This window comes from Oncorhynchus clarkii, unplaced genomic scaffold (assembly GCF_045791955.1).
Source record: "Oncorhynchus clarkii lewisi isolate Uvic-CL-2024 unplaced genomic scaffold, UVic_Ocla_1.0 unplaced_contig_11132_pilon_pilon, whole genome shotgun sequence".
Lineage (NCBI taxonomy): Eukaryota > Metazoa > Chordata > Actinopteri > Salmoniformes > Salmonidae > Oncorhynchus > Oncorhynchus clarkii.
In genome coordinates this window covers 20,630-42,440 of record NW_027258010.1, presented here as the reverse complement: position 1 = coordinate 42,440, position 21,811 = coordinate 20,630, and the positions used below count along the sequence as shown (strand labels likewise).

The following is a 21,811-nucleotide window of genomic DNA, read 5'->3' as shown; positions in this document are numbered from 1 at the left end:
GGAGAACAGATCACAGTAACATTACCTGGCCAGGTAAAGTAAAGGAGAACAGACCAGAGTAACATTACCTGGCAGGTAAAGTAAAGGAGAACAGACCATAGTAACATTACCTGGCAGGTAAAGTAAAGGAGAACAGACCACAGTAACATTACCTGGCCAGGTAGAGTAAAGGAGAACAGACCACAGTAACATTACCTGGCCAGGTAAAGTAAAGGAGAACAGACCATAGTAACATTACCTGGCCAGGTAAAGTAAAGAAGAACAGACCATAGTAACATTACCTGGCCAGGTAAAGTAAAGGAGAACAGACCACAGTAACATTACCTGGCAGGTAAAGTAAAGGAGAACAGACCATAGTAACATTACCTGGCGAGGTAAAGTAAAGGAGAACAGACCACAGTAACATTACCTGGCCAGGTAAAGTAAAGGAGAACAGACCACAGTAACATTACCTGGCCAGGTAAAGTAAATGAGAACAGACCACAGTAACATTACCTGGCCAGGTAAAGTAAATGAGAACAGACCACAGTAACATTACCTGGCCAGGTAAAGTAAAGGAGAACAGACCACAGTAACATTACCTGGCCAGGTAAAGTAAAGGAGAACAGACCACAGTAACATTACCTGGCAGGTAAAGTAAAGGAGAACAGACCACAGTAACATTACCTGGCCAGGTAAAGTAAAGGAGAACAGACCACAGTAACATTACCTGGCCAGGTAAAGTAAAGAAGAACAGACCACAGTAACATTACCTGGCCAGGACAAGTAAAGGAGAACAGACCACAGTAACATTACCTGGCCAGGTAAAGTAAAGGAGAACAGACCAGAGTAACATTACCTGGCCAGGTAAAGTAAAGGAGAACAGACCATTGTAACATTACCTGGCCAGGTAATGTAAAGGAGAATAGACCATAGTAACATTACCTGGCCAGGTTAAAGTAAAGGAGAACAGACCACAGTAACATTACCTGGCAGGTAAAGTAAAGGAGAACAGACCACAGTAACATTACCTGGCCAGGTAAAGTAAAGGAGAACAGACCACAGTAACATTACCTGGCAGGTAAAGTAAAGGAGAACAGACCACAGTAACGTTACCTGTCCAGGTAGAGTAAAGGAGAACAGACCACAGTAACATTACCTGGCCAGGTAAAGTAAAGGAGAACAGACCACAGTAACATTACCTGGCAGGTAAAGTAAAGGAGAACAGACCACAATAACATTACCTGGCAGGTAAAGTAAAGGAGAACAGACCACAGTAACATTACCTAGCAGGTAAAGTAAATGAGAACAGACCACAGTAACATTACCTGGCCAGGTAAAGTAAAGGAGAACAGACCACAGTAACATTACCTGGCAGGTAAAGTAAAGGAGAACAGACCACAGTAACATTACCTGGCAGGTAAAGTAAAGGAGAACAGACCACAGTAACATTACCTGGCAGGTAAAGTAAAGGAGAACAGACCACAGTAACATTACCTGGCCAGGTAAAGTAAAGGAGAACAGACCACAGTAACATTACCTGGCCAGGTAAAGTGAAGGAGAACAGTAACATTACCTGGCCAGGTAAAGTAAAGGAGAACAGTAACAGTAACATTACCTGGCCAGGTAAAGTAAAGGAGAACAGACCATAGTAACATTACCTGGCCAGTTAAAGTAAAGGAGAACAGACCACAGTAACATTACCTGGCCAGGTAAAGTAAAGGAGAACAGACCATAGTAACATTACCTGGCAGGTAAAGTAAAGGAGAACAGACCACAGTAACATTACCTGGCCAGGTAAAGTAAAGGAGAACAGACCACAGAAACATTACCTGGCCAGGTAAAGTAAAGGAGAACAGACCACAGTAACATTACCTGGCCAGGTAAAGTAAAGGAGAACAGACCACAGTAACATTACCTGGCAGGTAAAGTAAAGGAGAACAGATCACAGTAACATTACCTGGCCAGGTAAAGTAAAGGAGAACAGACCAGAGTAACATTACCTGGCAGGTAAAGTAAAGGAGAACAGACCACAGTAACATTACCTGGCAGGAAAAGTAAAGGAGAACAGACCATAGTAACATTACCTGGCCAGGTAAAGTAAAGGAGAACAGACCACAGTAACATTACCTGGCCAGGTAAAGTAAAGGAGAACAGACCACAGTAACATTACCTGGCCAGGTAAAGGAGAACAGACCACAGTAACATTACCTGGCCAGGTAAAGTAAAGGAGAACAGACCACAGTAACATTACCTGGCCAGGTAAAGTAAAGGAGAACAGACCACAGTAACATTACCTGGCCAGGTAAAGTAAAGGAGAACAGACCACAGTAACATTACCTGGCCAGGTAAAGTAAAGGAGAACAGACCACAGTAACATTACCTGGCAGGTAAAGTAAAGGAGAACAGACCACAGTAACATTACCTGGAAGGTAAAGTAAAGGAGAACAGACCACAGTAACATTACCTGGCAGGTAAAGTAAAGGAGAACAGACCACAGTAACATTACCTGGCCAGGTAAAGTAAAGGAGAACAGACCACAGTAACATTACCTGGCCAGGTAAAGTAAAGGAGAACAGACCACAGTAACATTACCTGGCCAGGACAAGTAAAGGAGAACAGACCACAGTAACATTACCTGGCAGGTAAAGTAAAGGAGAACAGACCATAGTAACATTACCTGGCAGGTAAAGTAAAGGAGAACAGACCACAGTAACATTACCTGGCCAGGTAAAGTAAAGGAGAACAGACCACAGTAACATTACCTGGCCAGGTAAAGTAAAGGAGAACAGACCACAGTAACATTACCTGGCAGGTAAAGTAAAGGAGAACAGACCATAGTAACATTACCTGGCCAGGTAAAGTAAAGGAGAACAGACCACAGTAACATTACCTGGCCAGGTAAAGTAAAGGAGAACAGACCACAGTAACATTACCTGGCAGGTAAAGTAAAGGAGAACAGACCACAGTAACATTACCTGGCCAGGTTAAAGTAAAGGAGAACAGACCACAGTAACATTACCTGGAAGGTAAAGTAAAGGAGAACAGACCACAGTAACATTACCTGGCAGGTAAAGTAAAGGAGAACAGACCACAGTAACATTACCTGGCCAGGTAAAGTAAAGGAGAACAGACCACAGTAACATTACCTGGCCAGGTAAAGTAAAGGAGAACAGACCACAGTAACATTACCTGGCCAGGACAAGTAAAGGAGAACAGACCACAGTAACATTACCTGGCCAGGTAACGTAAAGGAGAACAGACCAGAGTAACATTACCTGGCCAGGTAAAGTAAAGGAGAACAGACCATTGTAACATTACCTGGCCAGGTAAAGTAAAGGAGCAGAGACCATAGTAACATTACCTGGCCAGGTTAAAGTAAAGGAGAACAGACCACAGTAACATTACCTGGCCAGGTAAAGTAAAGGAGAACAGACCACAGTAACATTACCTGGCAGGTAAAGTAAAGGAGAACAGACCACAGTAACGTTACCTGTCCAGGTAGAGTAAAGGAGAACAGACCACAGTAACATTACCTGGCCAGGTAAAGTAAAGGAGAACAGACCACAGTAACATTACCTGGCAGGTAAAGTAAAGGAGAACAGACCACAATAACATTACCTGGCAGGTAAAGTAAAGGAGAACAGACCACAGTAACATTACCTGGCCAGGTAAAGTAAAGGAGAACAGACCATAGTAACATTACCTGGCCAGGTAAAGTAAAGGAGAACAGACCATAGTAACATTACCTGGCCAGGTAAAGTAAAGGAGAACAGACCACAGTAACATTACCTGGCAGGTAAAGTAAAGGAGAACAGACCATAGTAACATTACCTGGCCAGGTAAAGTAAAGGAGAACAGACCACAGTAACATTACCTGGCCAGGTAAAGTAAAGGAGAACAGACCACAGTAACATTACCTGGCCAGGTAAAGTAAAGGAGAACAGACCACAGTAACATTACCTGGCAGGTAAAGTAAAGGAGAACAGACCACAGTAACATTACCTGGCAGGTAAAGTAAAGGACAACAGACCACAGTAACATTACCTGGCCAGGTAAAGTAAAGGAGAACAGACCACAGTAACATTACCTGGCCAGGTAAAGTGAGGAGAACAGTAACATTACCTGCCAGGTAAAGTAAAGGAGAACAGACCATAGTAACATTACCTGGCAGGTAAAGTAAAGGAGAACAGACCACAGTAACATTACCTGGCCAGGTAAAGTAAAGGAGAACAGACCACAGTAACATTACCTGGCCAGGTAAAGTATAGGAGAACAGACCACAGTAACATTACCTGGCAGGTAAAGTAAAGGAGAACAGACCACAGTAACATTACCTGGCAGGTAAAGTAAAGGAGAACAACAGGCCACAGTAACATTACCTGGTCAGGTAAAGTAAAGGAGAACAGACCACAGTAACATTACCTGGCCAGGTAAAGTAAAGGAGAACAGACCACAGTAACATTACCTGGCCAGGTAGAGTAAAGGAGAACAGACCACAGTAACATTACCTGGCCAGGTAGAGTAAAGGAGAACAGACCACAGTAACATTACCTGGCCAGGTAAAGTAAAGGAGAACAGACCACAGTAACATTACCTGGCAGGTAAAGTAAAAGAGAACAGACCACAGTAACATTACCTGGCAGGTAAAGTAAAGGAGAACAGACCACAGTAACATTACCTGGCCAGGTAAAGTAAAGGAGAACAGACCACAGTAACATTACCTGGCCAGGTAAAGTAAAGGAGAACAGACCACAGTAACATTACCTGGCCAGGTAAAGTAAAGGAGAACAGACCAGAGTAACATTACCTGGCCAGGTAAAGTAAAGGAGAACAGACCAGAGTAACATTACCTGGCCAGGTAAAGTAAAGGAGAACAGACTACAGTAACATTACCTGGCCAGGTAAAGTAAAGGAGAACAGACCACAGTAACATTACCTGGCCAGGTAAAGTAAAGGAGAACAGACCACAGTAACATTACCTGGCCAGGTAAAGTATAGGAGAACAGTAACAGTAACACTACCTGGTCTGGTTGAAGGGTTCCCCCATCAAGATATTGTCTTGGACCGTACCGTGGAAGATCCAGGCCTGCTGGGAAACGTAGGCAAACTCTCCGTCTGCTGTGACTGAACCATGCTGCAGGTGCATCTGAGGAACATATCACGCAACGCAAAACATTACTTAATACACTTTCTGGAAGAATCTTTGGATGAGACCATTCATTTGACCATGTCTGCCAATTTTCAGTCATAGTGATGCCTTTATTCTATGTGGCATGTATTGTTTGTATACGTGAACATTTAACTGATAAGTGGTAACAAACACTTTGAAGCAAACCTGTTCTAAGATGCTCGATATCAGCGATGTCTTCCCACTTCCCACGTTGCCACAGATACCAAGCAGGTTTCCCTAAAAAGGCAAACAGTCATCAGTAATCAATCACATAACTCCGACCCCTGCTTACCTCATCTAACTCTGACCCCTGCTTACCTCATCTAACTCCGACCCCTGCTTACCTCATCTAACTCTGACCGCTGCTTACCTCCTCTAACTCTGACCGCTGCTTACCTCCTCTAACTCTGACCGCTGCTTACCTCCTCTAACTCTGACCGCTGCTTACCTCATCTAACTCTGACCCCTGCTTACCTCATCTAACTCTGACCCCTGCTTACCTCATCTAACTCTGACCCCGGCTTACCTCATCTAACTCTGACCCCGGCTTACCTCATCTAACTCTGACCCCGGCTTACCTCATCTAACTCTGACCCCGGCTTACCTCATCTAACTCTGACCCCTGCTTACCTCATCTGACTCTGACCCCTGCTTACCTCATCTAACTCTGACCCCTGCTTACCTTATCTTAACTCTGACCCCTGCTTACCCCACCTAACCCAGACCGCACTCACCCGATCTCACCCAATCAAAAGCCCTTTCTAACCCAGACCCCATCTCACCCAATCAAAAGCCCTATCTAACCCAGACCCCACTCACCCCATCTAACCCAATCAAAAGCCCTATCTAACCCAGACCCCAATCACCCCATCTCACCCAATCAAAAGCCCTATCTAACCCAGACCCCACTCACCCTATCTCACCCAATCAAAAGCCCTATCTAACCCAGACCCCATCTCACCCAATCAAAAGCCCTATCTAACCCAGACCCCATCTCACCCAATCAAAAGCCCTATCTAACCCAGACCCCACTCACCCCATCTCACCCAATCAAAAGCCCTATCTAACCCAGACCCCACTCACCCCATCTCACCCAATCAAAAGCCCTATCTAACCCAGACCCCACTCACCCCATCTCACCCAATCAAAAGCCCTATCTAACCCAGACCCCACTCACCCCATCTAACCCAATCAAAAGCCCTATCTAACCCAGACCCCACTCACCCCATCTAACCCAATCAAAAGCCCTATCTAACCCAGACCTCATCTCACCCAATCAAAAGCCCTATCTAACCCAGACCCCACTCACCCCATCTAACCCAATCAAAATCTCTATCTAACCCAGACCTCATCTCACCCAATCAAAAGCCCTATCTAACCCAGACCCCACTCACCCCATCTAACCCAATCAAAAGCCCTATCTAACCCAGACCCCATCTAACCCAATCAAAAGCCCTATCTAACCCAGACCCCATCTAACCCAATCAAAAGCCCTATCTAACCCAGACCCCATCTCACCCAATCAAAAGCCCTATCTAACCCAGACCCCATCTCACCCAATCAAAAGCCCTATCTAACCCAGACCCCAATCACCCCATCTCACCCAATCAAAAGCCCTATCTAACCCAGACCCCACTCACCCCATCTCACCCAATCAAAAGCCCTATCTAACCCAGACCCCACTCACCCCATCTCACCCAATCAAAAGCCCTATCTAACCCAGACCCCACTCACCCCATCTAACCCAATCAAAAGCCCTATCTAACCCAGACCCCATCTCACCCAATCAAAAGCTCTATCTAACCCAGACCCCACTCACCCCATCTAACCCAATCAAAAGCCCTATCTAACCCAGACCTCATCTCACCCAATCAAAAGCCCTATCTAACCCAGACCCCACTCACCCCATCTAACCCAATCAAAATCTCTATCTAACCCAGACCTCATCTCACCCAATCAAAAGCCCTATATAACCCAGACCCCATCTCACCCAATCAAAAGCCCTATCTAACCCAGACCCCACTCACCCCATCTAACCCAATCAAAAGCCCTATCTAACCCAGACCCCATCTAACCCAATCAAAAGCCGTATCTAACCCAGACCCCGCTCACCCCATCTCACCTAATCAAAAGCCCTATCTAACCCAGACCTCATCTCACCCCATCTAACCCAATCAAAAGCCCTATCTAACCCAGACCCCACTCACCCCATCTCACCCAATCAAAAGCCCTATCTAACCCAGACCCCGCTCACCCCATCTCACCTAATCAAAAGCCCTATCTAACCCAGACCTCATCTCACCCAATCATAAGCCCTATCTAACCCCAACCAGCACCTACCTTAGGCAGGTTGAAGGAGATGTTTCTCAGGGTGGGCTTGGCCTCGGTCTTGCCCGGTGTGTGAGTCCCATTCTGGCCCTGTGGTTCCACCTTCTCTCCGTTCAGAGAGGCTGTGGTGCCTGGTGCCGTAGTGGTTGTCTGTCCTTCAGGCCTGGCCCAGGTGAATGTTGCCTTCTCCATGACCAGGGCCGAGGAGGACCCATGTCTCTGGACCAGGTACGAGTCTGGGTTCTGTGTCATCAGCAGTTTCTACACACACACACACAGAGAGTGGACACGCACACGCACACGCACACACACACACAGAGAGTGGACACGCACACACACACACACACGCACACACACATACACAACCCCCCTCCCCCCCACACACAGAGTGAACACGCACACACACACACATACACAACCCCCCCCCCCACACAGAGTGGACACGCACACACACATACACAACCCCCCCCCCCACCCCCCACACACACACACACAGAGTGGACACGCACACGCACGCACACACACACATGCACAACCCCCCACACACACACAAGCAGGCACACACATGCGCAGGCACGCACACACCCACATACACCCCCCACACACACACACGCATGCATACACATATACACAACCCCCCCCCCCCCCCCCCCGCCCACACACACATACACACACAAGCAGGCACACACACACACACACACAAACACATACACCCCCCCCACCCCCCACACACGCAGGCACACACGCAGGCACACACACACACACACACAAATAATCACAAATGTAAACATGTAGATTTAGACACATACAAAGTACACAAACCCCCACACACACACAGTAAGCACACACACACAGTAAACACACACACACACAGTAAACACACAGAGCTTATCTTCATGCTACAAAGAGACTGATAACAGAAATGCTTAGGACACATGTGCTTCATGATATACAGTAAGAGGATGAAGTTGATTATTGATCATGTTTTAAAGGAGAGGAGGCTCACCTTTAGCCGGGCTAGCGATACCAGTCCCTCGGCTATGGCTTTGACAGAGAACGGCAGCAAACCCAGGGAGAATCGCATGGAGTTAAAGATGGCGATTGTGGTAAAAGCCTGGTAAAAACAAGATGGCGATTATGGTAACAGCCTGGTAAAAACAAGATGGCGATTAGGGTAACAGCCTGGTAAAAACAAGATGACGATTATGGTAACAGCCTGGTAAAAACAAGATGGCGATTAGGGTAACAGCCTGGTAAAAACAAGATGACGATTAGGGTAACAGCCTGGTAAAAACAAGATGGCGATTAGGGTAACAGCCTGGTAAAAACAAGATGGCGATTAGGTATTAGGACCAGGTATTAGGACCAGGTATTAGGACCAGGTATTAGGACCAGGTATTAGGACCAGGTATTAGGACCAGGTATTAGGACTAGGTATTAGGACTAGGTCTAGGTATTAGGACTAGGTCTAGGTATTAGGTCTAGGTATTAGGACTAGGTCTAGGTATTAGGACTAGGTATTAAGACTAGGTCTAGGTATTAGGACTAGGTCTAGGTATTGGGACCAGGTATTAGGTCTAGGTATTAGGACTAGGTCTAGGTATTAGGACTAGGTATTAGGACTAGGTCTAGGTATTAGGACTAGGACCAGGTATTAGGACCAGGTATTAGGACCAGGTATTAGGTATTAGGACTAGGTATTAGGACTTGGACTAGGTATTAGGTCTAGGTATTAGGACTAGGTATTAGGACTAGGTATTAGGACTAGGTATTAGGACTAGGTATTAGGACTAGGTATTAGGACTAGGTATTAGGACTAGGTATTAGGACCAGGTATTAGGACCAGGTATTAGGACCAGGTATTAGGACCAGGTATTAGGACCAGGTATTAGGACCAGGTATTAGGACCAGGTATTAGGACCAGGTATTAGGACTAGGTATTAGGACTAGGTATTAGGACTAGGTCTAGGTATTAGGACTAGGTATTAGGACTAGGTCTAGGTATTAGGACTAGGTATTAGGACTAGGACTAGGTATTAGGACTAGGTATTAGGACTAGGTATTAGGACTAGGTATTAGGACTAGGTTTTAGGACTAGGTATTAGGTCTAGGCATTTGGATTAGGCATTAGGTCTATGTATTAGGACTAGGTATTAGGACTAGGCATTAGGACTAGGTATTAGGTCTAGGTATTAGGTCTAGGTATTAGGTCTAGGTATTAGGTCTAGGTATTAGGTCTAGGTATTAGGTCTAGGTATTAGGTCTAGGTATTAGGTCTATGTATTAGGTCTAGGTATTAGGATTAGGTATTAGGACAAGGTAGTAAGACTAGGTATTAGGACTAGGTATTAGATCTAGATATTAGGACTAGGAATTAGGTCTATGTATTAGGTCTAGGTATTAGGACAAGGTATTAGGACAAGGTATTAGGACAAGGTATTAGGACTAGGTATTAGGACTAGGCATTAGGACAAGGTATTTGGACAAGGTATTTGGACTAGGCATTAGGTCTAGGTATTAGGTCTAGGTATTAGGTCTAGGTATTAGGACTAGGCATTAGGACTAGGCATTAGGACTAGGCATTAGGTATACTACTCACTTCCGAGGAGCTTAGGGGCAGGCCCATCAGGGTGTGGACTACGAAGGTGAGGATGGTTGCCAGGGTGGGGATGATGGTTGTGATGGAGGAGTTGATACTCTGGATGTAGCCAGCCATCTCCAGCAGCTGCTTCTCATTCTTCCTGATGTCTGATGGGGAAACACAGGACGGCAGATATGGAATGTGTCCAAAATGGATCCCTATTCCCTTTATATGGCACTATATCCAAACACACTGTATACACTGTAAACAACGCTCTAGTAAAGATTTATACCAAATGTTCTAGAACTCTAATAATATACTAGTAGGTACAGTGACTCTAGAACTCTAATAATATACTAGTATGTACAGTGACTATAGAACTCTAATAATATACTAGTATGTACAGTGACTATAGAACTCTAATAATATACTAGTATATACAGTGACTATAGAACTCTAATAATATACTAGTATATACAGTGACTATAGAACTCTAATAATATACTAGTATGTACAGTGACTATAGAACTCTAATAATATACTAGTATGTACAGTGACTATAGAACTCTAATAATATACTAGTATGTACAGTGACTATAGAACTCTAATAATATAGAACTCTAATAATATACTAGTATGTACAGTGACTATAGAACTCTAATAATATAGAACTCTAATAATATACTAGTATGTACAGTGACTATAGAACTCTAATAATATACTAGTATGTACAGTGACTATAGAACTCTAATAATATACTAGTATGTACAGTGACTATAGAACTCTAATAATATAGAACTCTAATAATATACTAGTATGTACAGTGACTATAGAACTCTAATAATATAGAACTCTAATAATATACTAGTATGTACAGTGACTATAGAACTATATTAATATACTAGTATGTACAGTGACTATAGAACTCTAATAATATACTAGTATGTACAGTGACTATAGAACTCTAATAATATACTAGTATGTACAGTGACTATAGAACTCTAATAATATAGAACTCTAATAATATACTAGTATGTACAGTGACTATAGAACTCTAATAATATACTAGTATGTACAGTGACTATAGAACTCTAATAATATAGAACTCTAATAATATACTAGTATGTACAGTGACTATAGAACTCTAATAATATAGAACTCTAATAATACACTAGTATGTACAGTGACTATAGAACTCTAATAATATACTAGTATATACAGTGACTATAGAACTCTAATAATATACTAGTATATACAGTGACTATAGAACTCTAATAATATACTAGTATGTACAGTGACTATAGAACTCTAATAATATACTAGTATGTACAGTGACTATAGAACTCTAATAATATACTAGTATGTACAGTGACTATAGAACTCTAATAATATAGAACTCTAATAATATACTAGTATGTACAGTGACTATAGAACTCTAATAATATAGAACTCTAATAATATACTAGTATGTACAGTGACTATAGAACTCTAATAATATACTAGTATGTACAGTGACTATAGAACTCTAATAATATACTAGTATGTACAGTGACTATAGAACTCTAATAATATAGAACTCTAATAATATACTAGTATGTACAGTGACTATAGAACTCTAATAATATAGAACTCTAATAATATACTAGTATGTACAGTGACTATAGAACTATATTAATATACTAGTATGTACAGTGACTATAGAACTCTAATAATATACTAGTATGTACAGTGACTATAGAACTCTAATAATATACTAGTATGTACAGTGACTATAGAACTCTAATAATATAGAACTCTAATAATATACTAGTATGTACAGTGACTATAGAACTCTAATAATATACTAGTATGTACAGTGACTATAGAACTCTAATAATATAGAACTCTAATAATATACTAGTATGTACAGTGACTATAGAACTCTAATAATATAGAACTCTAATAATACACTAGTATGTACAGTGACTATAGAACTATATTAATATACTAGTATGTACAGTGACTATAGAACTCTAATAATATACTAGTATGTACTGTGACTATAGAACTCTAATAATATACTAGTATATACAGTGACTATAGAACTATATTAATATACTAGTATGTACAGTGACTATAGAACTCTAATAATATACTAGTATGTACAGTGACTATAGAACTCTAATAATATACTAGTATATACAGTGACTATAGAACTATATTAATATACTAGTATGTACAGTGACTATAGAACTCTAATAATATAGAACTCTAATAATATAGAACTCTAATAATATACTAGTATGTACAGTGACTATAGAACTATAATAATATAGAACTCTAATAGTATAGAACTCTAATAATATACTAGTATGTACAGTGACTATAGAACTATATTAATATACTGGTATATACAGTGACTATAGAACTCTAGTAATATACTAGTATGTACAGTGACTATAGAACTCTAATAATATACTAGTATGTACAGTGACTATAGAACTCTAATAATATAGAACTCTAATAATATACTAGTATGTACAGTGACTATAGAACTCTAATAATATACTAGTATGTACAGTGACTATAGAACTATATTAATATACTAGTATATACAGTGACTATAGAACTCTAATAATATACTAGTTAGTACAGTGACTATAGAACTCTAATAATATAGAACTCTAATAATATACTAGTATGTACAGTGACTATAGAACTCTAATAATATACTAGTATATACAGTGACTATAGAACTCTAATATACTAGTATGTACAGTGACTATAGAACTCTAGTAATATACTAGTATGTACAGTGACTATAGAACTCTAATAATATACTAGTATGTACAGTGACTACAGAACTCTAATAATATAGAACTCTAAAAATGTACTAGTATGTACAGTGACTATAGAACTCTAATAATATAGAACTCTAATAATATACTAGCATGTACAGTGACTATAGAACTCTAATGATATACTAGTATGTACTGTGACTATAGAACTCTAATAATATAGAACTCTAATAATATACTAGTATGTACAGTGACTATAGAACTATAATAATATACTAGTATGTACAGTGACTATAGAACTCTAATAATATACTAGTATGTACAGTGACTATAGAACTCTAATAATATACTAGTATGTACAGTGACTATAGAACTATATTAATATACTAGTATGTACAGTGACTATAGAACTCTAATAATATACTAGTTAGTACAGTGACTATAGAACTCTAATAATATAGAACTCTAATAATATACTAGTATGTACATTGACTATAGAACTCTAATAATATACTAGTATATACAGTGACTATAGAACTCTAAAAATATACTAGTATGTACAGTGACTATAGAACTCTAGTAATATACTAGTATGTACAGTGACTATAGAACTCTAATAATATACTAGTATGTACAGTGACTACAGAACTCTAATAATATAGAACTCTAATAATGTACTAGTATGTACAGTGACTATAGAACTCTAATAATATAGAACTCTAATAATATACTAGTATATACAGTGACTATAGAACTCTAATAATATACTAGTATGTACAGTGACTATAGAACTCTAGTAATATACTAGTATGTACAGTGACTATAGAACTCTAATAATATACTAGTATGTACAGTGACTATAGAACTCTAATAATATACTAGTATGTACAGTGACTATAGAACTATATTAATATACTAGTATGTACAGTGACTATAGAACTCTAATAATATACTAGTATGTACAGTGACTATAGAACTCTAATAATATACAAGTATGTACAGTGACTATAGAACTCTAATAATATAGAACTCTAATAATATACTAGTATGTACAGTGACTATAGAACTCTAATAATATACTAGTATGTACAGTGACTATAGAACTCTAATAATATACTAGTATGTACAGTGACTATAGAACTCTAATAATATAGAACTCTAATAATATACTAGTATGTACAGTGACTATAGAACTATATTAATATACTAGTATGTACAGTGACTATAGAACTCTAATAATATACTAGTATGTACAGTGACTATAGAACTATATTAATATACTAGTATGTACAGTGACTATAGAACTCTAATAATATACTAGTATGTACAGTGACTATAGAACTCTAATAATATAGAACTCTAATAATATACTAGTATGTACAGTGACTATAGAACTCTAATAATATAGAACTCTAATAATATACTAGTATGTACAGTGACTATAGAACTCTAATAATATACTAGTATGTACAGTGACTATAGAACTCTAATAATATAGAACTCTAATAGTACACTAGTATGTACAGTGACTATAGAACTATATTAATATGCTAGTATGTACAGTGACTATAGAACTCTAATAATATACTAGTATGTACTGTGACTATAGAACTCTAATAATATACTAGTATATACAGTGACTATAGAACTATATTAATATACTAGTATGTACAGTGACTATAGAACTCTAATAATATACTAGTATGTACAGTGACTATAGAACTCTAATAATATACTAGTATATACAGTGACTATAGAACTATATTAATATACTAGTATGTACAGTGACTATAGAACTCTAATAATATAGAACTCTAATAATATAGAACTCTAATAATATACTAGTATGTACAGTGACTATAGAACTATAATAATATAGAACTCTAATAGTATAGAACTCTAATAATATACTAGTATGTACAGTGACTATAGAACTATATTAATATACTGGTATATACAGTGACTATAGAACTCTAGTAATATACTAGTATGTACAGTGACTATAGAACTCTAATAATATACTAGTATGTACAGTGACTATAGAACTCTAATAATATAGAACTCTAATAATATACTAGTATGTACAGTGACTATAGAACTCTAATAATATACTAGTATGTACAGTGACTATAGAACTATATTAATATACTAGTATATACAGTGACTATAGAACTCTAATAATATACTAGTGTATACAGTGACTATAGAACTATATTAAAATACTAGTATGTACTGTGACTATAGAACTCTAATAATATACTAGTATATACAGTGACTATAGAACTATATTAATATACTAGTATGTACGGTGACTATAGAACTCTAATAATATACTAGTATGTACAGTGACTATAGAACTCTAATAATATACTAGTATATACAGTGACTATAGAACTATATTAATATACTAGTATGTACAGTGACTATAGAACTCTAATAATATAGAACTCTAATAATATAGAACTCTAATAATATACTAGTATGTACAGTGACTATAGAACTATAATAATATAGAACTCTAATAGTATAGAACTCTAATAATATACTAGTATGTACAGTGACTATAGAACTATATTAATATACTGGTATATACAGTGACTATAGAACTCTAGTAATATACTAGTATGTACAGTGACTATAGAACTCTAATAATATACTAGTATGTACAGTGACTATAGAACTCTAATAATATAGAACTCTAATAATATACTAGTATGTACAGTGACTATAGAACTATATTAATATACTAGTTAGTACAGTGACTATAGAACTCTAATAATATAGAACTCTAATAATATACTAGTATGTACAGTGACTATAGAACTCTAATAATATACTAGTATATACAGTGACTATAGAACTCTAATATACTAGTATGTACAGTGACTATAGAACTCTAGTAATATACTAGTATGTACAGTGACTATAGAACTCTAATAATATACTAGTATGTACAGTGACTACAGAACTCTAATAATATAGAACTCTAAAAATGTACTAGTATGTACAGTGACTATAGAACTCTAATAATATAGAACTCTAATAATATACTAGTATGTACAGTGACTATAGAACTCTAATAATATACTAGTATGTACAGTGACTATAGAACTCTAATAATATACTAGTATGTACAGTGACTATAGAACTATATTAATATACTAGTATGTACAGTGACTATAGAACTCTAATAATATACTAGTTAGTACAGTGACTATAGAACTCTAATAATATAGAACTCTAATAATATACTAGTATGTACATTGACTATAGAACTCTAATAATATACTAGTATGTACAGTGACTATAGAACTCTAGTAATATACTAGTATGTACAGTGACTATAGAACTCGAATAATATACTAGTATGTACAGTGACTACAGAACTCTAATAATATAGAACTCTAATAATGTACTAGTATGTACAGTGACTATAGAACTCTAATAATATAGAACTCTAATAATATACTAGCATGTACAGTGACTATAGAACTCTAATAATATACTAGTATGTACAGTGACTATAGAACTCTAATAATATACTAGTATGTACAGTGACTATAGAACTATATTAATATACTAGTATGTACAGTGACTATAGAACTCTAATAATATACTAGTATGTACAGTGACTATAGAACTCTAATAATATAGAACTCTAATAATATACTAGTATGTACAGTGACTATAGAACTCTAATAATATACTAGTATGTACAGTGACTATAGAACTCTAATAATATACTAGTATGTACAGTGACTATAGAACTCTAATAATATAGAACTCTAATAATATACTAGTATGTACAGTGACTATAGAACTCTAATAATATAGAACTCTAATAATACACTAGTATGTACAGTGACTATAGAACTATATTAATATACTAGTATGTACAGTGACTATAGAACTCTAATAATATACTAGTATGTACTGTGACTATAGAACTCTAATAATATACTAGTATATACAGTGACTATAGAACTATATTAATATACTAGTATGTACAGTGACTATAGAACTCTAATAATATACTAGTATGTACAGTGACTATAGAACTCTAATAATATACTAGTATATACAGTGACTATAGAACTATATTAATATACTAGTATGTACAGTGACTATAGAACTCTAATAATATAGAACTCTAATAATATAGAACTCTAATAATATACTAGTATGTACAGTGACTATAGAACTATAATAATATAGAACTCTAATAGTATAGAACTCTAATAATATACTAGTATGTACAGTGACTATAGAACTATATTAATATACTGGTATATACAGTGACTATAGAACTCTAGTAATATACTAGTATGTACAGTGACTATAGAACTCTAATAATATACTAGTATGTACAGTGACTATAGAACTCTAATAATATAGAACTCTAATAATATACTAGTATGTACAGTGACTATAGAACTATATTAATATACTAGTATATACAGTGACTATAGAACTCTAATAATATACTAGTATATACAGTGACTATAGAACTATATTAAAATACTAGTATGTACAGTGACTATAGAACTCTAATAATATACTAGTTAGTACAGTGACTATAGAACTCTAATAATATAGAACTCTAATAATATACTAGTATGTACAGTGACTATAGAACTCTAATAATATACTAGTATATACAGTGACTATAGAACTCTAATATACTAGTATGTACAGTGACTATAGAACTCTAGTAATATACTAGTATGTACAGTGACTATAGAACTCTAATAATATACTAGTATGTACAGTGACTACAGAACTCTAATAATATAGAACTCTAAAAATGTACTAGTATGTACAGTGACTATAGAACTCTAATAATATAGAACTCTAATAATATACTAGCATGTACAGTGACTATAGAACTCTAATGATATACTAGTATGTACTGTGACTATAGAACTCTAATAATATAGAACTCTAATAATATACTAGTATGTACAGTGACTATAGAACTATAATAATATACTAGTATGTACAGTGACTATAGAACTCTAATAATATACTAGTATGTACAGTGACTATAGAACTCTAGTAATATACTAGTATGTACAGTGACTATAGAACTCTAATAATATACTAGTATGTACAGTGACTACAGAACTCTAATAATATAGAACTCTAATAATGTACTAGTATGTACAGTGACTATAGAACTCTAATAATATAGAACTCTAATAATATACTAGCATGTACAGTGACTATAGAACTCTAATAATATACTAGTATGTACAGTGACTATAGAACTCTAATAATATACTAGTATGTACAGTGACTATAGAACTATATTAATATACTAGTATGTACAGTGACTATAGAACTCTAATAATATACAAGTATGTACAGTGACTATAGAACTCTAATAATATAGAACTCTAATAATATACTAGTATGTACAGTGACTATAGAACTCTAATAATATACTAGTATGTACAGTGACTATAGAACTCTAATAATATACTAGTATGTACAGTGACTATAGAACTCTAATAATATAGAACTCTAATAATATACTAGTATGTACAGTGACTATAGAACTATATTAATATACTAGTATGTACAGTGACTATAGAACTCTAATAATATACTAGTATGTACAGTGACTATAGAACTATATTAATATACTAGTATGTACAGTGACTATAGAACTCTAATAATATACTAGTATGTACAGTGACTATAGAACTCTAATAATATACTAGTATGTACAGTGACTATAGAACTATATTAATATACTAGTATGTACAGTGACTATAGAACTCTAATAATATACTAGTTAGTACAGTGACTATAGAACTCTAATAATATAGAACTCTAATAATATACTAGTTAGTACAGTGACTATAGAACTCTAATAATATAGAACTCTAATAATATACTAGTATGTACAGTGACTATAGAACTCTAATAATATACTAGTATATACAGTGACTATAGAACTCTAATAATATACTAGTATGTACAGTGACTATAGAACTCTAGTAATATACTAGTATGTACAGTGACTATAGAACTCTAATAATATACTAGTATGTACAGTGACTACAGAACTCTAATAATATAGAACTCTAATAATGTACTAGTATGTACAGTGACTATAGAACTCTAATAATATAGAACTCTAATAATATACTAGCATGTACAGTGACTATAGAACTCTAATAATATACTAGTATGTACTGTGACTATAGAACTCTAATAATATAGAACTCTAATAATATACTAGTATGTACAGTGACTATAGAACTATAATAATATACTAGTATGTACAGTGACTATAGAACTCTAATAATATACTAGTATGTACAGTGACTATAGAACTCTAATAATATACTAGTATGTACAGTGACTATAGAACTATATTAATATACTAGTATGTACAGTGACTATAGAACTCTAATAATATACTAGTATGTACAGTGACTATAGAACTCTAATAATATACTAGTATGTACAGTGACTATAGAACTATATTAATATACTAGTATATACAGTGACTATAGAACTATATTAATATACTATTATGTACAGTGACTATAGAACTCTAATAATATAGAACTCTAATAATATAGAACTCTAATAATATAGAACTCTAGTAATATACTAGTATGTACAGTGACTATAGAACTATAATAATATACTAGTATGTACAGTGACTATAGAACTCTAATAATATACTAGTATGTACAGTGACTATAGAACTCTAATAATATACTAGTATGTACAGTGACTATAGAACTATATTAATATACTAGTATGTACAGTGACTATAGAACTCTAATAATATACTAGTTAGTACAGTGACTATAGAACTCTAATAATATAGAACTATAATAATATACTAGTATGTACATTGACTATAGAACTCTAATAATATACTAGTATATACAGTGACTATAGAACTCTAATAATATACTAGTATGTACAGTGACTATAGAACTCTAGTAATATACTAGTATGGACAGTGACTATAGAACTCTAATAATATACTAGTATGTACAGTGACTACAGAACTCTAATAATATAGAACTCTAATAATGTACTAGTATGTACAGTGACTATAGAACTCTAATAATATAGAACTCTAATAATATACTAGCATGTACAGTGACTATAGAACTCTAATAATATACTAGTATGTACAGTGACTATAGAACTCTAATAATATACTAGTATGTACAGTGACTACAGAACTCTAATAATATAGAACTCTAATAATGTACTAGTATGTACAGTGACTATAGAACTCTAATAATATAGAACTCTAATAATATACTAGCATGTACAGTGACTATAGAACTCTAATAATATACTAGTATGTACTGTGACTATAGAACTCTAATAATATAGAACTCTAATAATATACTAGTATGTACAGTGACTATAGAACTATAATAATATACTAGTATGTACAGTGACTATAGAACTCTAATAATATAGAACTCTAATAATATACTAGTATGTACAGTGACTATAGAACTCTAATAATATACTAGTATATACAGTGACTATAGAACTCTAATAATATACTAGTATGTACAGTGACTATAGAACTCTAGTAATATACTAGTATGTACAGTGACTATAGAACTCTAATAATATACTAGTATGTACAGTGACTACAGAACTCTAATAATATAGAACTCTAATAATGTACTAGTATGTACAGTGACTATAGAACTCTAATAATATAGAACTCTAATAATATACTAGCATGTACAGTGACTATAGAACTCTAATAATATACTAGTATGTACTGTGACTATAGAACTCTAATAATATAGAACTCTAATAATATACTAGTATGTACAGTGACTATAGAACTATAATAATATACTAGTATGTACAGTGACTATAGAACTCTAATAATATACTAGTATGTACAGTGACTATAGAACTATATTAATATACTAGTATGTACAGTGACTATAGAACTCTAATAATATACTAGTATGTACAGTGACTATAGAACTCTAATAATATACTAGTATGTACAGTGACTATAGAACTATATTAATATACTAGTATGTACAGTGACTATAGAACTCTAATAATATACTAGTATGTACAGTGACTATAGAACTATATTAATATACTAGTATATACAGTGACTATAGAACTATATTAATATACTATTATGTACAGTGACTATAGAACTCTAATAATATAGAACTCTAATAATATAGAACTCTAATAATATAGAACTCTAATAATATACTAGTATGTACAGTGACTATAGAACTATAATAATATACTAGTATGTACAGTGACTATAGAACTCTAATAATATACTAGTATGTACAGTGACTATAGAACTCTAATAATATACTAGTATGTACAGTGACTATAGAACTATATTAATATACTAGTATGTACAGTGACTATAGAACTCTAATAATATACTAGTTAGTACAGTGACTATAGAACTCTAATAATATAGAACTCTAATAATATACTAGTATGTACATTGACTATAGAACTCTAATAATATACTAGTATATACAGTGACTATAGAACTCTAATAATATACTAGTATGTACAGTGACTATAGAACTCTAGTAATATACTAGTATGTACAGTGACTATAGAACTCTAATAATATACTAGTATGTACAGTGACTACAGAACTCTAATAATATAGAACTCTAATAATGTACTAGTATGTACAGTCACTATAGAACTCTAATAATATAGAACTCTAATAATATACTAGCATGTACAGTGACTATAGAACTCTAATAATATACTAGTATGTACAGTGACTATAGAACTCTAATAATATACTAGTATGTACAGTGACTATAGAACTATATTAATATACTAGTATGTACAGTGACTATAGAACTCTAATAATATAGAACTCTAATAATATACTAGTATGTACAGTGACTATAGAACTATATTAATATACTAGTATGTACAGTGACTATAGAACTCTAATAATATACTAGT

The 21,811-nt window shown here is 35.2% G+C and overlaps 1 protein-coding gene across 2 annotated transcripts in view; it reads right to left on the bottom strand.

Moving 5' to 3' along the window:
• The window catches only part of LOC139394483 (ATP-binding cassette sub-family C member 12-like), a 95,575-nt gene that overhangs the window by 56,410 nt on the left and 17,354 nt on the right, over positions 1-21,811 (bottom strand). For both annotated transcript variants that reach the window (XR_011629827.1, XM_071142557.1), the window contains exons 6-10: positions 10,080-10,228; positions 8,487-8,594; positions 7,493-7,741; positions 5,318-5,389; positions 5,004-5,128 (exon numbers count right to left, since the gene is read on the bottom strand). Coding sequence is in view for 1 of the 2 variants with exons in the window: in XM_071142557.1 (XP_070998658.1) it covers positions 5,004-5,128; positions 5,318-5,389; positions 7,493-7,741; positions 8,487-8,594; positions 10,080-10,228 (703 nt within the window). In the remaining variant the exon portion in view is untranslated. The remainder of the gene's footprint in view (positions 1-5,003; positions 5,129-5,317; positions 5,390-7,492; positions 7,742-8,486; positions 8,595-10,079; positions 10,229-21,811) is intronic.